The following is an 18,571-nucleotide window of genomic DNA, read 5'->3' as shown; positions in this document are numbered from 1 at the left end:
TATTGTGAGGGATAAAAGGAAGCTTCCTTATAAACAATCTGTCTCTCTACATTAACAATTTTTTTTATCAAGTTTTTCTCCTTTCAAAGTAAGAGTTACGTGATGGAATAACTTTGGTGCGCTGTGTAGCTCTTTCCTACTTCCTGGTTCCTTAACCAATCATATGCGACTCCCCCGTGTTTTTCTCTTTCAATTGCAGTTCTGATTTAAAACATTAGGTGTCAGTGCTACTTATTTCGCCAAATCATTAAGCAAATCCAGAAGCTTAATGTTGGTCCTTACCTTTAAACTTTGAGAGTTATGTTGTTACAATCAGGGCCTGTTAAAATATCAAATATTAGTTCACGTTAAAAGATGCTGTTTTGCTATAGGCCTGATTACTTCTATGCTCTTGGGAAATATAACTTTGAGGTCAAAGAATGAATATTTTATGTTCATACGGGATAAGACTGTCTTGTAAAGGCTGGGGAGAGCTCAGAGTACAGGTAGGATGCCGAATTAGCCGTTTATGGGCACTGAGAAAATCTCCAGAAGTTCAGTAGTCTATCTTTGAAGTGGCCATGAGCAATAATTCTCCAGGGTTTCTGAAGGCCTTTTTGTCTTTTTGGGAGGAACTTTTTTTTTGGCTTTCCTTTGGACATTGACTTTTCTCTCATTTTCAGGCTGGAGAAATGTGTTTTTGTTTATTTGTTTAGGCCTCTTAACATTGACCTATGAATTGTTTAAGCATAAAAATGGCAGATAACTCAAGGGATAAGCCAGTGCTGTGTCAACAAACAACTTAGCAAGAACCATTTTTAAAATGTGCCCTTTGATGCTTTGTTACTAGCAGCCTCTTACAAAGACACATCATGTGTTCCTATTTCTTTAGTGGTATCAGTAAAAACAAATGTCAACTACAACACATTTTGACAGACATAATTATTTCTGCACCAACAAGGTGATTGTCAAGGAGTCGTTGGCATATCTTAGCATGGTGTGCAGTGTGAATTCAAAAGATTTGAGGAAACTTTACAAGTGAAGGACAAAAGAAGTTTCAGGACTAAATAGCAATCTGCAGCAGATAAACAGGATGTAGTGTATCCCCATAAGAAATAGGAGCAAATCCAGCAAAGACCTGACACAGGACCAGAGAAACGTATCTGGACCACCACCTAAATCTACTTCATCAGAAATGGTGTCCATGGAAGGGTGGCTGTTAAGAAGCAAGCCAATCTTATAAAAGGGAAATGGGATGAAGATGTTGAAGATATGTCAAATTATGCTTCAACATTATTGAAGCAGTGTGGGATCAGCTGGACAGAGAACAGAACAAAAGACAGAAACATTCAAAGCAAAACTTTGGAAAGTCCTTCAAGAAGCCTGGAGAACTATCCCTAAAGAATACTCAAAGAACTACCGATAGGAAGTTCCTGCTGGGCTAAAAAATAAGGTTGGTCATGACAAATATTGACTTGTAAGCTCTTTAGAACTGTACAAACACGGTGTTAGCCTTGTTTACTGCAAACCTATTGATGTTTAAACATGTTCCAATAAATCTCTGTATTTAGTTCCTGTTTTGATGGCAATAAATGAAAAAGTCTGACTCGAGACTTATACATACTGATTTACCCAAGTTTAAGAAGAAGTTACACCAACTGTAAAAAGAATAAGGTAAAAAGAAATGTTAAATAAATGCACAAGGGAGGTTTTCATTTCACAGATTCGATCTTTAATTACATATAACCAGAAGGCTTTTAATATTATATGTTTTGGCAAGAAATAAATGAATAAGCAATGACACTTGGATCTGTGGATCATCCTGTATTGTGTGGTAGCAAAGATCCCAAAGAGACAGCTCAATGTAACCCTAAAAAGTACCAAGACCCCACAAATCTCCAAGCTTTACAACATTTTTACTACGGTGTCTCTGAATGGACAAACACATCTCTGTGTGAAGTTAGAACCATCTGAGATTTAAAGCTGCAGTACCGGCTTTGTTTGATGGGTGCTAGAACACTGTTTGGGATAATTAATGCCTAGAAGAAGAAGTACACGTGTACATGATTTTGAAGTAGTTACCGTTAGTGCAGTCATCCTGAGGAGACTGGATCCACTCACACATTAAAACATGTTTATATCTGGAGGAATTTTGGTCGCTGACGGCCACCGTTTATTCACAGCTGTGTTTCAATGCACATCTTTACCACTAGATGTCAGTAATTCTTACACGCTGTACCTTTAAATTAGATTTAAAACGTAAATAAATAAAAACTAGTTGATTTTAAAAGAAGTTTGGGAGCTAATAATAATGTTATCATCTCTGGGGAGTGACATGTGGTGTCATTAAGAATTACCCTTGTGTTGTTTTGTATTATTAGGGCTGTCTTTGAGACAAATGGGCATCAAAAAACTGACTGAACCAAAACTGAGATGCACAAGTTGGACATTTTTAGGCATAATTGAGCTTTCGTTGGGTAGTGCGCATCCTCATTTACACCCAAAGTCCACAAGGTTCGAGGTAAGTGAGAACCTGATTTTACTAAGCAGGAAGATGAAGCACAGCAGCTTCCTGAGTGAAAAAGTCCGTTCATCTCTCACTTTCTGTCAGGGAGATTTCTCAAAACAAAAAGAAGACGACAAGTAGAAACTCCCATAACCTCATAAGCAACGCCTCCAAACTGTCATTCAGGCCCCATATTTTCTAGCCTAAGCAAAAAAATCAAGTCTGAGTTGTTTATTAAAAAAAAACGTGGTGAGTGGACATAATGCAGAGGAAAAGTTTAGTAAAAGCCTCTGTTAAAACCAATGAGGGAAAAAGAACAACTTCAGTTTCTGTAGAAAGCAGTGACAGGTATGACACCCCTCCACAACACACACACACACACACACACAAAAATACCCTCTCTGCTCCATGTGAACTGTCCATTGTCTCTCTGCTCTGCTTACTTGTATCAGTATTTTTCCAGAAATTATGCATTGTTTGACCTCGCCAAACACTGCTGCAGCTTTTGTGTGCATGTGTGTTTGTGTGTGTGTGTGTAGTACGTAGGGATGTGTTTGCACACATAGTGGACTGTGAGTGGGAGGTTTGTGTGGTTTTGTTGTAGGCCTGAATCGCCCTCAAAGGCCACGGTTACATGATGTTTTTTTTTTAATTCAAAATTAATTATTCAGTATTAAATCATTTGGAATTAGTAATTCTGAATTGAGGTTTACACTGAAAACAGGTTTAATTCTGGGGGTTGAGAAGGGTCCTGATTGGACAGGGGACAGACGTGACGTATTTACGTCTACCAGAAGAAAACAAACTCCAGTTCCTGCTTCTTTTCGTTTCCTCTACAACATGGAAAACCACATAATAAGAATCATTTCGCACTGATTTTGATTATAGTTTTGAAGCAGCAGCTTGACACTAGCCTATTACTTCACTTTGGTCAGTTGGGGAGAAGGGAGAGAGTACTGTACCGTCATCGCGACAGGAAAAGGGAACGAGCATGTGCAGAATAATAATAAAATTATAATAATTATAATTAAAATTATTATAATTAAAAATAATTATAATTATTACAATTAACATAATTAAAATAAATCATTTAAAGTGGAATGAACATTTACAGCATAGATATCTACAATAAAGGCTAGATGCTTTATGGCGGAGTTTTGAGCGTACTCACCGGCGGCCATCTTGCCACAGGCTTGCTGGTATCTGAGAGAAGGTGAGTGATCTGCACAAACATAAATTCTCTTATTTCGCTGAAATCTTGACGGATTTACAAACGGTTGGGCTTCTTACAAAGGTTATTGACGTGGCTATAATTCTGGATACTTGAACATGCTGAAATGGGTGCAGCATAGTTGTGTTCTCCATCAGAAGGCACAGTAAGGCTCATCAGAGCAGCAGAGCGGCTCATTCGCCAGGAATCAGCAAGTTCCAGACAATCAGACTGCTGGAGGTCCTGTACATTGTTTGGAAGAGACTTCGAGTCGGAGGATGTGGTTTTGCTTAAGGAGCACACCAGCTGCACACAGAATGGCGTAGACAGTCACCTCCATGTGCTGCTGACACTAGTTGTGTCCCTGTTTTTAAAGCTAAGGCTGCACCACATTGCCAAGATAACTCCACTTACAGAGAATCAACATACACCAGAAGCTCAACAACACAGTCCTGTTCAAAGGGTTTTAGCCAAGCCATATTTAGTATTATTACTATTATTATTATTATTTTTTTTTATTTTTTATTTTTTTTATTTTATTTTCAGTTTTGTTTTACAAGAGCTTGTACTTTTATTACTGAGGCTTAGTTTGTGTTTGAAGTTCTCTCTAACTCTGCTATGTTCTGTGTATTTGTCTAGTGAAATCTTAAGTTGGGTAATTTAATTGTATATTAATAACTCTGAGGCCTTTTCAGTGTAAAATTAAAATTCTCAAGTAAATGTGGCCAAAGAGCCCAGTTGTCACCTAATCCTGTGTTCCACCCACTAAATCCTGGAAGTGGTTACTGTGATGACAAAAGATGATTATTCAATCCAGTACAAAGCAAGAGAGGTGTGTAAATAGCTGTTTGCACACCTACATACAAATACTGTGGGTATTGGTTTTTGTATAAAGGTAGGCGTATCTTGTAAAACTCACCACTAAAACAGCTCTAAAGAATGTGGGCGTAATTAGTTTCTAAAATTAACCTTCACACTTCATTTTTCTCAAGTCATAAATGAACATCACTCATTATCAATATGGAACGGTGTCACCTAAATATAAACACATGAATGAGACCATAAAAATCCAACCAGTACAAACTATAGAAATATTGTTAGTATATACAAAATATTAACTTATCATGCATAACATGAAGGAAATGGTGTTGATCAGAGCTTTTCCAACCAACCAGAACTAAGCCTTAAAGCAACACTACATAAGTTTCTGGCTTTAAAACTTAATTCTTCTGATTTGTTTTTATAGTACATTGACATTCATTATGTACATCATTGGAGCCGTCATTACCCTGCATCGTCCTGAGACTGAGAAACCGCACTTCACAACCTTTTGTTTCCAGCCCGAGCATCGTGGGACAGCTGCATCTAGCTTTCCTGCATCGCACGTAGCAACATGATATCAATCTATTTGAACACCCAGTGGCTGATTCATCAAAGAAATGCAAACTGACTTTGTCGGTGGAAGAGAGGAAAAGAAAGAGAGAAAGTGACAGAGATAAGAATCAACATCAGTCTGGAGATGTCAAAGAGAGCTCAGAATAGACAGGGTGCAAGACGGATGCTGAATAAAGCTGGATTTGTACTCGTGCTACATCTGTATACACCAGGGTCGTCGTAGTTGACGCTGGTGAAATGTGCTCTGGCACTCAAGTGTAGGGTCACACCATCATGTTGCAGTTTCTCTTGCGCGGTAACCTCACAAATTCAGCGAGAAGCTTCAGAAATCCAGAAATGAGTATATGAAACAAACCGATCAATCACAAAGGAGTAGTTCCACGTAACCGCTCTGCAAGCAGGGGTGTACGTTGGGTCTGGAAGAGGTCCGCATCAAGCCTCTGCAGACCTACGCAGACCTACCTATACAGCGGTGAGGTGACGCTGTAACCAACCTTACGCAGATGCTGCTAGGCTAGGCTAGGCTAGACTAAGTAAATTGTATGGTTTTGTGGCAAGCAAAATATGGACAAATGTGTGAAAGTACCAAGAGACAAACAATGATGAATCAACAACAGACATTTCAACCCCCTTCCCCCAAAAAAGACAAAAATAAAGACAGTATATTTCTCCCTCAGCTCTACCACAGCAACAGCGGGTAATGAAGAGAGACGACTGCGTGTCATATGTGTCATTATATTAGCATCTGAGCGTATGAAACCACTTCAGGACTTCTACTCCTAATACAACGAAAAGCTTGTTGATTACTTTAGAAATAAACTACTCAGCTCTTGTAAATAGCAGAGTTGTTTTATTAAAGCAGCATCCATCTTATCAAATGCTCCACTCAGCTCATATAAAGCAGTGGGCAGAGTTTTTTGATCTAAGAAGCTTCGTGCTATAGCAGAGGAAATAAAACCTCCCTCTGCCACTAATATGGGTTTAACTACAACTAATGAAGCCAATAAAGTAACACTATTTAACTTTATTTTATTCATATACTCATTTCAGTGTAAGTGTTGATGTGGTAGTAGCAGTGGGAGGAAGGGGGCTTGACATTACTGTCAATAAAAAAGGGGGCCGTGCAGAAAAAGTTTGGGAACCACGGCAATAATCTATAAGCTGATCATTCAGTACACTCAAAATCTGAACTAGCTGCAGTTTTGTCTACAAGACCTAGGAATGCTGACGGAGCTGCCTTTCAAAGATGACTGAATTTATTTATTAGATTATTAATTTAATAGCATTTCCTTAAACTTATGGTAGACAGATGATACATTTTATAAGTATTTCTGTGACCTTTTTAACTTGGTTCATGAAAAACCACATGTGAAGTGGAAAAAGAGTCTGGTGAGGGCAGATAGCAGCATCACCTCGGTCCACACAGTGAGTCAGAGCCTGCAGATAGGTCACTGTGTTTTACAGTGAGGCATCCAGTCTGCATGGAAACTGACAGTGAGCGCATGCTGTGTGTTAAGGGTTAACGCACACAAGACTGATTTATAATCAACTATTTCTGGCTGGTCAGAAGAAAGAGAAACATTAAACACACATGATGAGCCTATGTTTAAGTAAAACATCTTTTAAGTTGTGTAGACTTTGTAGACAGTTGATCCTTCAGCACCATCTACACAGAGGCAATGTCCAAGCTGTTATTACCCAATAAAAACTGGCAGAGAAACACGTGTTTTCCACTGCACTCAGATCAGTAAGAAGAGGAATTAAAGGTCTGATTGCTGAGCCGACGGATCTCCCCACTAACCACTTCTCCAGTGATTTAGATGGAAAACATCTCTGGTTAAAGTTCCCATGAGGATGGTAAAAGCTGGAACAAAAGCCGTCACAATTTCATTTGTATCACTGTCTTGTAGGTACCGATCAGTCCTATTTCATATACAAACTTTATAAAATAGCTAATCAGCCAATGACATGGCAGCAACTCAACCCATTTAGGCATGCAGACGTGATCAATACGTCTTGCTGAAGTTTAAATTGAGCATTATGAGGAAGAAAGTGACTTTCAATGTGGCATGATTATTAGTCTGAGTATTTCAAAAACTGCTGATCTACTGGGATTTTCATACACAAATATCTCTAGGGTTTACAGAGAATGGTCTGAAAAGAAGATGTCCAGCTGTCTGATGGTGCCTCAGTCATGTCAGAGGTCAGAGGACAATGGACAGACTGGAGATGATAGAAAGGACACAGGAAGTCAAATAACTGCTGATTCCACCCAAAACTACAATTCACATATACTCACCAAAACTGGTGAAGATGGAAAAAATTGCCTGGTCTGATGAGTCTCCATTTCAGCTCCACATTTAGATGGTAGGATCAGAATTTGGTGGAAACAACATGAAAGCATGGATCCATCCTGCCATCGATCAACGCTTCAGGCTGCTGGTGGTGTAATGCCATGTGGGGGATATTTTCTTGGCCCACTTTGGGCCCCTTCGTACCATCATGGCATAGTTTAAAGTCTACCTGAGTGTTGTTGCTGACCATGTCTATCTCTTTATGACCACAGCGTAGCATCTTCTGATGGCTACTTCCAGCAGGATAATGCACCATGTCACAAAGCTGAAATACTTTCCAGATGCTTTCTAGAACATAATGAGTTCACTGGACTCTAATGTCCGCCACAGGCACCAGATCTCAATCCAACACAGCAGCTTTGGGATGTGGTTGAAACGGAGATTCTCATCACGGATGTGCAGCAACTGTGTGATGCTGTCATGTCAATATGGAGCAAAACCTCTGAGGAATGTTTCCATTGCCTTGTTGGATTTATGATACCAAGAAATAAAGCAGTTTTGAAGGAAAAAGGGGTCCAACCTGTTACTGGCAAGGTGAACCTAATAAAGTCACAAGTGAATGTATGTTTAAATTTTCATCCATCAAGATGGTACCTACAGTGTCTGCAGCATGACTAAAAATAGTTAAATAAAAAACGAAAGGATCGGGTCTATTGAACAAGCAGCAGCAGATTGTCTGACCCACAGACTCAATCTGAGATTACACAAGGAGACTAAAGACAGACCAAATCCACGTAAGAACTGTGGCACCTTGTAGCAGGTCATTCGCTTTATGGATTATATTGTTTTAGCCTGTTTAGAAAATTTACTGCATGTATCAAATATTGTTTTATGCTGCACTATAAATTGTCCTGTTTTTGTATTCCTGAAAGAAAAACCTGACATGACGGCTGCAGACTTAAAGGGTTCACAATAATCAGTTTTCATTCCTCAACAGTAAAATATTTTCCTCATTTAAAGCTTCAACTTTCACAAAAATCTCATATGCAGAATTTTATTTTATTTTCCATTTTAAACCAAACTAGTTTCTAAGATTTTGGTTTCACACAATAACCTTTTCATACTTTGTAATCTACCAGCTGAGGTGTCACTCAAAAAACAAAAATCACTGAGGCAGATAAATGCTTTGAATATTCTTTATTTCTTCTTCAAACACACTTTCCTGATTTGCATGTATATTTCCATTAAAAGGAAAAACAAGTGAGGTAAAAGTGCTGAAAAATGAAATGGTACAATGGTTGTAACCATCAAAGTCAACACAATCACAAAGCTGACAAAAAAGCTCGTCTGCATCTACTATTTCCAAAGGAAAAAAAAAAAAAAAAAAGTGCGACAAAGGTTATATTTTACCCCTTTTTGTTAAACTTTATTACAACAGGCATCCCTTCATACACACATGCAAATGTGCACACACACCTCCACGCATTACAAACAAGTCTGCTGCAAAAGAAAAAAAAACATTCACAACTTTTGTTATAGAAACTTTAGGAGAGCTTCTACGTGATCACATTCCTCATGGTGTAAGACTTGTACTTGAGACAAGCATAACCACTAAATTTATCTACTCTGCAGATTTCTCTGCACCCCCGCCCCAACCCTGCCTGAACAAAGAATACATCTACAGGTGTCAAAGAAAGAACACTCTGTACTAATAAACAAAGGCCCAAACAAAGAGGGAGCAAGAGGCTAACACCAAGTTTACAGCAGAAAGAAAGATGGCAGCCAGAAAACTGAAAAAAAAAAAAAAAGGCAAATTACACTTCATCTTGATTTTTCCCTCATAAATTCACCAAGTTCATACATCCACATTCATACATCAACCCTGACAAAGAGAGGGACATAGCATCGGCTCTGCTGCACCCAACTCTTCTCTGGGAAAGTAAAGCTTCCACTGACTCGCTTCGAGCCGTCAGAAGAAAAAGCCACAATAACCGTAAACACATGAAAATGGGGTGGGCACCGACAGAATGGCACAGGGTTTCTGTTCCAGGTTGTGTTCATGATCAGTTGATAACACACGTTTGCTACATTTTCTTCGACCTGCCTCATGCAACTGCCGTGAGTGAGCAACGTCAACAAGAAGCTAAAGCAGAGGCTGATCCTCACCATGCAGCACTTTAACCTGCGATGGAGCTGCAGCATAACAGGGATGCTGGTTCTGAACGTGGCCGCAAACTCTGGGACCATCAGCTGAGAAATGATCAAATTTCTTAGCAAACTGACAGATAAAACTCTGCTGCTTTCTGGGTGTAGCAAAGTTCAGTCTGTTGCCACCACCGCTAATCTAAACATTTAGGAATTGTATTGAGGGTGCAAGAAGGTCGAGTTGGTAGAGTGAAAAGGCAAAAATGAAGGCATGTCTCAATTTCAAAAAGGTAGTTTAAACCAATGCACTCTTCCAAAATAAAAATAAAAGGGACAAGAACCAGCTCCATTAGCACGCGACCACATTAGCGTATTTATATTCTCAGGTGGTTGGGTTTGGGGCAATTCAAGGCCTTTTTAAAGTGCATCTGTTCGAATGAGCCACTATGCTCTGATGTGGCTTGTCTGCACGTTTCAGGTATTGCTTTGGATGGGAACTATAATGATCATGAAAACAAACTTTGACCCATCAGTTTGGGAGAAGGTAAAGCTCTAACTTGTGGGTGATGATTAAATAGGAGTGTATACATATCAAACAACTGCTCAGCAAATCAAACTACTCAAAAAGTTGGATGACAAAAGGCATTTGGGTGAGACTGCAAAAACCAACATGGCCGTCACTGACAACACAGAAAAGACTCAACAGGGTAAAATGACAGAAGACAAACAGGAATGACTAAACGGATGGATTTTAAGGAAAAATAAGGTCTAGGACTGAAAAAAATTAACTTTGAGGGATGGAGGAAATTATTAAAAAGATGTCACAAACCAAATCTATATTTTTGCTCCTAGACCAGACAAATAATTTACCCATCAAGAAAAAAAAAAAATAATCTTGTACCAACGTTTCACAGGGTTTTAAGAGGCTGAAAAATAGCTGAACCTTTCCCTCCTGACCACCATTAAAAACACCATTAAAAGATAAACTCTCAAAAAAAAAAAGTGACAGGCACTTCAATGTTTCAGTTGCTGGTTTTAAAGCTGCCTTTGGTCCAGAGCTGATGGTGTGCAGCATCTCACTTGTTAAATAAGACAGTCTGTATGCAAAAGTTCAGCATTGGAGCCCTGAAAACCCATGTGACCCGCACACACCAAGCTAGCCTTCCTCCACGACTCTAACCAGTGATATGCTGTGAGCTGGCCAGATAATGCACACTCCTGGTTATCTGGTCCTAACACAAGCCTTAGTGGATGAGAGGCATCGGAGGGAGCAGGAATTACACTTCTAAGAAATGGAGGGATGACAGGAGTGGCTGCTTGTACAAGAAATTTAAGAGCAAGTTATCTCCTCGCCAAATGATATGCCATGAGGTCAGGAAAGGGAAGAGATGACAAGCCAAACTAGTCACAGCTTAAGCCATCTGCTAGCAATGTCCAACATTAACAACTAATAATAGGCTTTGCTAAAAATAGAAATTCATCAGTTTGTAGCTGGTTAGGTGGGGGCTTCTTGTGGCTTATGCATTACATCAATAATAAAGTCTGAAAGGAGAGACGAGTCGTCAGACCTCCCATGACCACAAAAGGGGTTCAAACTCTGGTCGCAACGGGCACCTGAGAGGACAGAAAGTGGTTCAGCCTGTCCACATGTAAGGTGGCGAGGTTACACACCCAGTCCTAGTTCCCTGCTCCTAAAAGGTTCCTCTCGCAGGGAAAAGAGGATAATAATAGACAGCTTGTAGTCTGAGAGCCAGTTGCTGGGCTACGTCAGAGGAGGATCTCATTTCAGCCCTGCTGTCGAGCCTGCAATGGCTGTGAGGGATAACCCTCCATGTGCTGCACCTTTTAAGGGAAGCAGCAGCCAGTCGGCCTCCTAGTCCAGGACTCCCTGCCAGGCGCATTCCCTCAACAGGCCCGAGTCCACTTCGTCCCGTCAGTCAGCCTCCCACAATAACCACAGCACTGTGACATCTGGAGGTCACTGGTGACCTCTTTTGGAAGCAAATAAATAAAAAAAAAAAAAAAAAAAAAAAAAAAAGAGTGAAACTTTGCCCCACCCCAAAAAAGAAACCCACAGAGAAACCCACATGTCTGAAGCCTAAACTGACACGAGTTCCACTCAAAGCCAGTCCTGGCTGAAAAATGAAGGTCTGAGTAAACTGGATCAAGAGTGAGGAGGGGAGTTCATTGTACAATGAAATTCAAAGAGGGGGAGAAAAAAAAACAAAAACAAGGGAAGAAATGTCTACAAACAGGCACTGCTGGCACATCAGGGATGGCACAGACGTCTGAGATATTTCCATAAAAAACTGACATTGCTTCCCACTGATTTCTGATGTGAGCAAAAGTTTAGTGTACCACCTTTTTTCCCCTTTTCCCATTAACACTAGTGATCTTTTTTTATATTTGTTTTTTTATATATTATTTTGGCTGTCATCTATTATAAATTAGCCCCATTATAGAATTTTGAGTATTTTTTTTTTCTTTTCACTTTTTTTTTCTTTACAAGAAAACCAAATTAAAGGTTACGGCACTTCATGTTCCCCTTTCTTTAAATAATAGTCCATACTTAAAGTATTGGAGGGGTAAACGTAGAGGTTAAGGATCAAAAATGCATCCCCATTAAGATTGAGGTTGAAAAACAAGTAAACAACCAAACATTTGGGGGGGGGGGGTCTAAATAACACTTAAAATACCACTTTCTATTCAATAACAGACATTTCTGTAGGTAAGGAATGAGAAAGGATTAAAAAAAAAAATTTGACTTGTGCCTTGACAGAAACATAATATTTATTGCCAATGTGTTAATTTTTTTGGGGGTGATTTACTTTAACCTTCCTTTTTTTTTAATTTTTTTCTATTTACTCCTCTTTTCAAAGGCAGCAGCAGCCATATCTTCTCGTCATCCGTCTACTTGTTTGTTTTGTCAGTTACATGGCAGCCATGTTGGAATGTTCTGGTTTGCCACATAATAGTTGCTGAAGTTGTGGTCTCTGACGTACGGCGCTGGCTGATAGTAGCAGGTGACGCAGGATGCATCTGGGATGGCACTCTGCTCCGCCAGGACCCTCAAGGCCATCAGTGAGAGCAGCTGGAGGGTCTGCCGCCGTTCGTGGCCCATGAGGCACACTGTGCTCTCGTTGACCACTTTCCGTAGGATCTGGAGGTAGTCGTACTTGCTCTTCTCCTCGCCGATGAAGTGGCTCTGGAGGTAGGCTTCCACTTTGCGCTGCTGCTCTCCGATGTCGGGAAAGTCAATGAAGAAGCGCGAGCACATGTATCGCTCGAGGGCCTTGAATTCCTCCTGACTGGCAGGACGGAAGTCCCGCACCAGCAGGTTGCAGTATTTCAGCAGGCCCCCACCGCGGATCTCCTCGGGTCGCTTGGTGGCGATTTGCTTGTTGCGCAGGTGGCTCAGTGCAGTGTTGAAATCCCCGTACACGCTCTCCCCGATGACAGTAGGATGAGAAGCCTGAGACATGGGCGTCTGCGTCTGCTCATAGTGGGAAAGCATGGAGTCCAGCACAATCTGAAAGGAGTCCACACTGAACTCGAACTGCCGCCGTATCGAGTCCACAAACTTCAGCTCCACGTTGCGGCCACTATTGTTGGAGAGGGAGATTAGACTCCAACGGTCCTGCTCGGTGTTTACCTTGACCAGCTTTTGGACATAAGCCTCTTTGAGAGTCATGGGCGTGAGTTTCTCTTTGTTTACACGCTCAGGCAAAAAGTCCAGCAGTATACCCAGCACCACATCCTTAATGAGCTTGAACTCTGACTCATGTGGCAGGTCCACCCTGAAGATGACGTCCAGATCCTTATAGCTCCAGCCGATGTCTTGCACCAGCACATGACTGGCTGTGGAACCATTGAGCCGGATGTCTTTCACTTTGATGCCACTCAGTTCCAGGCGAGAGCGCACTCGTGCCACAATGTCATTAAGCTGCACCTCTAAAGTTGGGAAGTTTCCTCGTCCGTGAACAGGCACAACATCAGTCAGAACTTCATTCAGCCTGCTCACCTGCTCCCAGGTAAGGACAGAACTACTGCTCGATTCCTCTTTGATATCCATCTTCCCACAAAGTTCAGATAAACTGAGATGGAAGAAAATAAACATATATCAGAAATTGCTTTTAAATGTAACACAAACCAGGTAACATTTTAAATAGAGAATTTTCTCAAGTAGTATTTTACCAGGTTAGTTTTAGCTGTTCAAAACTGTTAATGTGCCAAAATAGCCAAAGAAATTTAAATATTTTCTCAAAAACTTTCAAATGTCTTATGAAACAGTGGATGCATCATTTAGCACTAAGAGCAGAAAGTGAGCAGGAGTCAACCTGCACACTTTTCGTTACACACACACACACACACACACACACACACACACACACAGTATAAAGAACAGAGTCCGTGAGCTTTCTAGAAAAGCTCACCGCACGAGCCTGGCTTTCATTCCAGAACCGCGTAGAGACAAACACAGAGTTCATTTCGAGTCCGCAAAAGTTGCCGATTTCCCCAAATAATAACATTAAATGCAGCGACGACCGTTCCCCGCACCGCTAGCAAAACATTAGCAGCAATTATTTGTTCCAGCTGACTCCTGATGAGGGCTACATTAGTTTTACTCCATTATACCGCGGACGGTAACCCTGGGAAAACAGCGAACAACCTCTCAAACTGGACTACAAAATGGACATATCTTATTGTTAAGCTAGACAGAAAACGTTAATCAGCTCAATTTCGGTCCATGTGTCGATGAGTCCTACGCAGTTATGCAAGTTAAAAATAACATGGAACCGTAGAGAAAACTAACCACCGGTGTCACGTTTTTTTCCTCCCCTCTTCCATCACGGCTTCGCCAAGTAAGACTTAATTTAACCACTAAAACACTGCTAAACTACTTTTCTGAAGACAAAGTTAAAACAAAACATTGAGTAACAAATTATTAAAATATAAATGCAGTACATACATTACCAAGAGGGTGTTCTGGAAGCATTCAAAGTCGGATAAAGTTGTTGACTTGGCGTACACAACTCCACATAATCCACTACCCGAGACTTAGACCAACTGTATAAAAGTCAGCGTTTGAACCACGGCCCCCTCTGAAGGCACGCCTGTTTTATAATGCCGAAGTACTACCCACTGGAATAAATGCGCCGTGGTACGACGCAGCCTCTCTGGCTATGTGGCGGAGCCATTCTAAATCAAACCTACGACATGAACCACACAATGTTATATAAGTAAATCTCAAACACTTACTTTGAACATTTATCGCCAACTCTCGCCATCAGTAGTTCATAGTCTTAAACTCGAGTTTGATCGTATCAATGCGCTGAACACGACTTCTGATTGGACAACAAGGTTTTTGTGTTGCCAAGTAACCAGGAGTGCCTGTGTGCAGCCGGTGCTCACTGAGGTTGTATCTGTGTCACAAAACGGCTATTTGTTATCAGTGTAAATGTTTAATGTGGTTTCATTATTATTTTACCCACATATAGAGCTTGGTAATTAAATAAAAACATAATTTTTACAGTGCTAAACAGCTCAAAAGTCTATGTGGTTACATAGTCAATGTGGCCACAACCTCCCACAAACTTTTTTTTTTTCACTTGCGTATTCCCAACTTGAAATTGGTATATCCCTGCAGTCACAAGGTCTATTTAAATTTTTGGGGAGTCAAAAGAAAGGAAGAACTTGTGGGATTTATTGAGATAAACATCAGTATATGTGTAACTGGTGAGGAATAAATTAAGATAGTACAGAGCACAAATGTAAAAATTTTCAGGTTCATCTAAAAAAAGAAAAAACAAACACTTGGTGCAGTTTAATTCTATGCCTCCATTAATTCGTAGTACAAAAAGTGAACATTATCTCTGGAAAGACCAACTCTGATGAAGTAAAGCAGAATAAAATTAGAGGTTTAAGTCCAGACAGTTCTGACAAGGTCTCCAAAAAGGCCGTTTTGGCACAGTTTGGCCCTCGGATCTCAACATTCCCCTAACTGGAGGACCTCAGGAAGTCTTCAGGAATAGTTCTCCAGACTCTTTCAAAGACTTTCAAAATCCCTTTTTAAATGTTGGTTGCCTTTTGCTCCACTCTCTGTCAAGATGATCCCACAGTGCTTCAGTAATGTTGAGTTCTTTGCTCTCAGGAGGATTCATCACTCCATAAAACCTGTTGCCACAGATTTTCAGTCCAGTTCTTGTATCATTTGGCATACCTGTCTTTTCTCTGGTCTCTCTGCCTTAAAAAATGAGTTTTTACAGCAATCCTTCTATACAGGCATTTCTGGTGAGTCTTCAGTAAACGTTAGCGGGACCGATAAAAAGTTCAGATGCCTCTTTCAGGTCTTATGTCAGCTCTTTTGTGAATATATTTTGTGTTTTTCAAGACAACGTGCACAACTGAGCACCATTATGAGATATACTAAATCTTCAGCAAACGCCTAATTTTTAAAAATTATCTTGCAAAAATACTATTTGATATCTGTCAAAATTTTAATTTTTTTTTTAAATTTTCATTAAAATAAAACAAAAAAGATTACAGTACTTTATTCATGATGTACAAAAACAAAGAAAACTACCACACATGTTTTTTTTATTTTTCAAGTAAGTGTAACAATATTTTATAGACATATACATAACATATCCCAGCTTTTCTCTCAGCTTTCTGTTTAAAACAAGGCCCAGGTCTCCAGATATTATCTTATACCAGAAAGCAAATGTTTGTCAACCACCTGCTGTTGAAGATGCATGTAGGCAGCTGTTGGGTCCTCTGCTGTAAGTAAGCATAGTAAGTATGTGGTAGTTAGTTTATGACATACAGAAACCAGTGTAGGCAGATATTCTCTGCTGTCAGATTAATTCTCTTTCATTTCTGTGGAAGAAAATTAATTTAATTCAGTCATTTCATTAGAATGAAAAATAAATTTCTATTTCTCACATTCATTTTTCTCATTGACAAATGTTCCAAACATCCCTGTAGAAGGGCAGTTTCTCCCTTATGCAATAGTTGCATTCTTGTGAATGATGCAATGCAAGTGAAAAGAATGGTTCTCTGGAAAAATAAAACTGCTCACAGATCACAGAAACTCCCTTCCACGAGAAAAAGATGTGTTGACACAACATACAACACATAGACGATACCGGAGGATAAGCGTCACCTGCGACATCATTTAGACACATGAAATTACAGTTCCTAAAATATTAAGGAAATAAAATACAAAGTAGAGCACTGTTTAAACACACACACAATATCACACATATAAGTGAGTAAAAGATTAACGTCAGAGGAAGTGGTCTCTCTGAGGATGCAGTTTCCTCTGCTCTGCAGTGTTAGTGATGGAAAAACCAGAAGGTGGGCTGAAACCGCTGGCTGACAGTGCAAAGTTTGGGTCATGTCAGCTGCGTGGTTGTGGGGAGCCCCCAGGGGGAAGGTTTGTACATCAGTCTCAGTGAGTCAGTAGCAGCACTGATAGGAAACTAGTCAGAAAGGGGAGTCCCTCTCTCTGCACCATGGCTCTCACTAACATCTGTTCTAACACTTAAATGCACAGAAAAAGCATCGAGTTTTCATGCTATCGTCATCCAAAACTGTTTCACAGGAACTTCTACAATTCTTTTTAAACTAACGGAAGACTCAGAGTGAGGGTTTATGAGAGAGATTATAATTTATCTGATATTTTAGATTAAACTTTGCAGCTAAAAAGGCACAAATGCATCAAGCTAACTAGGACTGCAACTACAAGCAGCGACCCTGCATTGGTGTAATCAGGTGTAGAAAATGGATGGATGGATGGATGGATGGATGGATGTCAGTGAGAATGAGTTTACATTCCTGATTGCTATAAAAAAAAAAGAAGAAAGAAACAGAAACAACTCATTATTTCACTGTAAGTGCAATGCTGCTCACAATTAGCTTCTCTTGTTCTTTTCTCTCTGAAGCAACAAGCACGCCAATCAAACTGACCAAACAGGTCATTTCTTCATACCTCATGAACCCTTACATGCTGTCCCACTATCAGTCATATTTAAAGGTCACAGTTCAATAACTCGGGTTATAAAGTCCAACCTGGTTAGGATTAAAAACTTACATTTTCTGTAGTAAACCACATTTAAGATTGTTTTTACACTTTACATTCAGTTGTTCTCATGACCACGAGGACACATCAACTTAGTTTTAGGTAAGATGATCCATGGGGTTGTTTATGGGAGAAATAAAGTCTGAAAATTTTATTTTAGCTTCTCAGTAGGTCCCAGTCTTGTCAGATTGGTCAGTTGTTTGGTCAAAGATGGCAGTATACCTTGTAGTTGCTCATCCTAAGGTTGAAATAAGACTGAAATCTTATGTAGTATTGCTTTAAAAATTGTATAGAGCACTACAAATCCACTATATGTTGTTATACTACCAGTGACATTTTACTTTATCTCCGTTTCCTGCCACACCATGCGGCCTACATTAGAAATCCACAGCAGAAATTCACACATTCTAACAAGCTGTATAAATTCCTGAGGGGGGAAACTACGGCAGAGTTTTGTGTTTCATTTGTTTCATTGATTGGAAATTACCCTGATTTTTAATGAATAAGCAGAGTTTAGGTTGCATCATATACAAGTGCACAAGAACTGGGAAATGAGGTATTGTTCCGTCTGCAAATGTACCCTCTTTTCTTTGTGTGTGTGTGTGTGTGTGTGTGTGTGTGTAAGGTACAACCAATTATTTCAAATGGCTGTTTTTATTTATTTAGATTTTTTTCATGTTCATTGTATAATAATTTTTTCTATATTTATTTACTTATATATTATTTGTCTTGTGATTATTGGCTAGTGGAGGCCTCACTTTAGATCATTAGATCACTAAATTCTTTTTGATTGACGTCACCAGTTTCAACACACGTCATGCTGCTATATTTGCTTATAATTACATATTTTCCTGCTAATAAAATATTAATCATATCAGACTATTCATAGCAGACACCTTCAGCAAGTGAAATGTGAGCGGGAGGTGAAACTAACAGCCTTAAAGAAAAAAAAACAAAACATG

At 39.8% G+C, this 18,571-nt stretch overlaps 1 protein-coding gene across 3 annotated transcripts; it reads right to left on the bottom strand.

Moving 5' to 3' along the window:
- Positions 1-8,566: 8,566 nt before the first annotated feature.
- Positions 8,567-14,862, bottom strand: tent5c (terminal nucleotidyltransferase 5C). Of its 3 annotated transcripts, none has more exons than XM_042001870.1 (2): positions 14,789-14,862; positions 8,567-13,623 (listed from the first exon to the last, which is right to left on the bottom strand). In XM_042001870.1, exons 1-2 carry the CDS (start codon positions 14,815-14,817, stop codon positions 12,456-12,458), a joined length of 1,197 nt encoding a protein of 398 aa, XP_041857804.1. In that variant the 5' UTR covers positions 14,818-14,862; the 3' UTR covers positions 8,567-12,455. The 3 variants fall into 3 exon arrangements, with proteins under 3 accessions (XP_041857804.1, XP_041857806.1, XP_041857805.1); XM_042001872.1 differs by lacking the exon at positions 14,789-14,862 and adding an exon at positions 14,504-14,732; XM_042001871.1 differs by lacking the exon at positions 14,789-14,862 and adding an exon at positions 14,499-14,727.
- Positions 14,863-18,571: the final 3,709 nt, after the last annotated feature.

This window comes from Melanotaenia boesemani, chromosome 12, assembly GCF_017639745.1.
Source record: "Melanotaenia boesemani isolate fMelBoe1 chromosome 12, fMelBoe1.pri, whole genome shotgun sequence".
Lineage (NCBI taxonomy): Eukaryota > Metazoa > Chordata > Actinopteri > Atheriniformes > Melanotaeniidae > Melanotaenia > Melanotaenia boesemani.
The sequence above is the reverse complement of the archived record's forward strand: the minus strand, read 5'-3'. Positions and strand labels throughout refer to the sequence as shown.